General features: G+C 59.0%; 1 protein-coding gene across 1 annotated transcript; it reads left to right on the top strand.

The window, feature by feature from the left end:
* The first annotated feature begins 1,462 nt into the window (after positions 1–1,462).
* On the top strand, positions 1,463–1,780 carry LOC128919077 (feather keratin Cos2-3). The gene has a single exon (XM_054224042.1). The coding sequence runs from the start codon at positions 1,463–1,465 to the stop codon at positions 1,778–1,780; it is 318 nt and encodes a 105-aa protein (XP_054080017.1).

Below are 1,780 nucleotides of genomic sequence, written 5' to 3' on the forward strand. Positions count from 1 at the left end.
GGCATGGCCACGAGGAGCCTCTGTCCCATCCCAGTCCCCAGCAACACTGCGTCATAAGGGGATGGATTCAGGGACAATGGCCTGCCAAGACCGGCAGTCTTTCTTGGCCTTTCTCCCTCTGCATAAAGCAAGAAATAGAGGGCGCCGGAGGCAGGCACTGCATTTTGGGTCTCCGGGCACCTCTCTGCCAGGCCAAAGGCACCACCATTCAGCTGTAGGTGGGATCCTTCTGGCAAAGGCAAGCTGCTACTCTGCAGTGCTCATGGACACACCAGGGGAGAGTCCCCCTGCCATGACCTGCACGTGGCCTCACGATGAGGGCCACACAAGTACAGACTGACCCACGTGTGCTCATGCACGTCTGCATGGAACCACCAGAAAACCTGTACGCGCGTGTAAGGCCAGGAAAACACCAGCAACTGTCGACTCTGCTGAGGAGATGATGGGGACCACATTGGCAGAAGAGGACTCAAGTACCCCAGGGAAGGAGCGGGCCCCACACGTGCTGACGGTGTTGCCCGCGAGCCTTCAGAGGCTGCACAGAGAGGGGATGAGGCAAATGAGCCCAGCAAAATTGTCCTGAGAGCACTGCTAGTAGTGTTGCAATAGCGTCAAAGCCTGCCAGCAGAAGCCCACCTGCGTGCAACACTGAGCGACCATCCGAGGGAGACGGCGGGAGGAAGAGAAAAGGACGTGGCATGTCTGCTTCCATGGGAGTCCTCAGGCATCCCGATGACAAACACGAGAGCGGTGCCCATTTCCGGACAACTTTGCCACAAACAAGCCCACAGGAATGACCCAGCCGCACATCACCTGTCCGCACAGGGCGCCATCTGCAATTGAGCTGAGTCTTCTGCCTGCGCTGACGTGTTTCTGCCCTGGAAATCCTCGGGCCTCTCATCCCGGTACTTACAGAAGCCTTCAAATGGGAAAGCACGTGCCTTAAGCCAGGAAATGAAAAGGCAGCAGTGCAGGAAACCAGGACGCAGCCCATCCCATTAGCTGGGGTGTTTTGCATTTGACATGAGCTTGTCAGAAAATTAGTACTTCCACAAAGGGTGCCTCTGGGCCTGAGGCAGTGCAGGGCTACTATAAAAGGCAGCCCGACTCTCTGCTCTCTCAGCCGCTTCTCTTGCCTCCTTCTCCTTGGGCATCAGGTGAGTGTGAAGGCTCTTCTGCTCCCCCTTCAAGATCGGGTCTTTCCCCGATGTTTGTCTCAGCTGATACGGGCTGTCCTGGCCCAGGGCTGGGACCTGCTTCTCATGGGAGAGGGAAAGGGAGAGAAGGTCTCCCGCAGGGAGAGGCTGGGACTTAGTTGAGGTGTCTCATGGGCCTTGAGCCTGCCAGCGTATGCTGGTGGTGCCTTGGCTCGCCTGTGGTTGGGTGCAGTGCTGCTCCTCATGGGTCCCTGTGCCCTGCTTTCCCTTGCCCTCTCCTCCAGGTGCACGTCCAGCTCCGCAAGATGTCCTGCTACAACCAGTGCCAGCCCTGCTGCCCGCCCTGCCAGCCCTGCTGCCCGACCCCGCTGGCCAACAGCTGCAATGAGCCCTGTGTCAGGCAGTGCCAGAACTCCTGCGTCGTCATCGAGCCCTCCCCCGTGGTGGTGACCCTGCCCGGCCCCATCCTCAGCTCCTTCCCGCAGAACACCGTTGTGGGATCCTCCACCTCTGCTGCCGTTGGCAGCATCCTCAGCTGTGACGGAGTGCCCATCAACTCTGGCTGCTGCGACCTCTCCTGCATTACCAGCCGCTACTGTGGCAACAGATGTCAGCCCTGCTAA

The sequence above is a fragment of the Rissa tridactyla genome, chromosome 19 (assembly GCF_028500815.1).
Source record: "Rissa tridactyla isolate bRisTri1 chromosome 19, bRisTri1.patW.cur.20221130, whole genome shotgun sequence".
Classification (NCBI taxonomy): domain Eukaryota; kingdom Metazoa; phylum Chordata; class Aves; order Charadriiformes; family Laridae; genus Rissa; species Rissa tridactyla.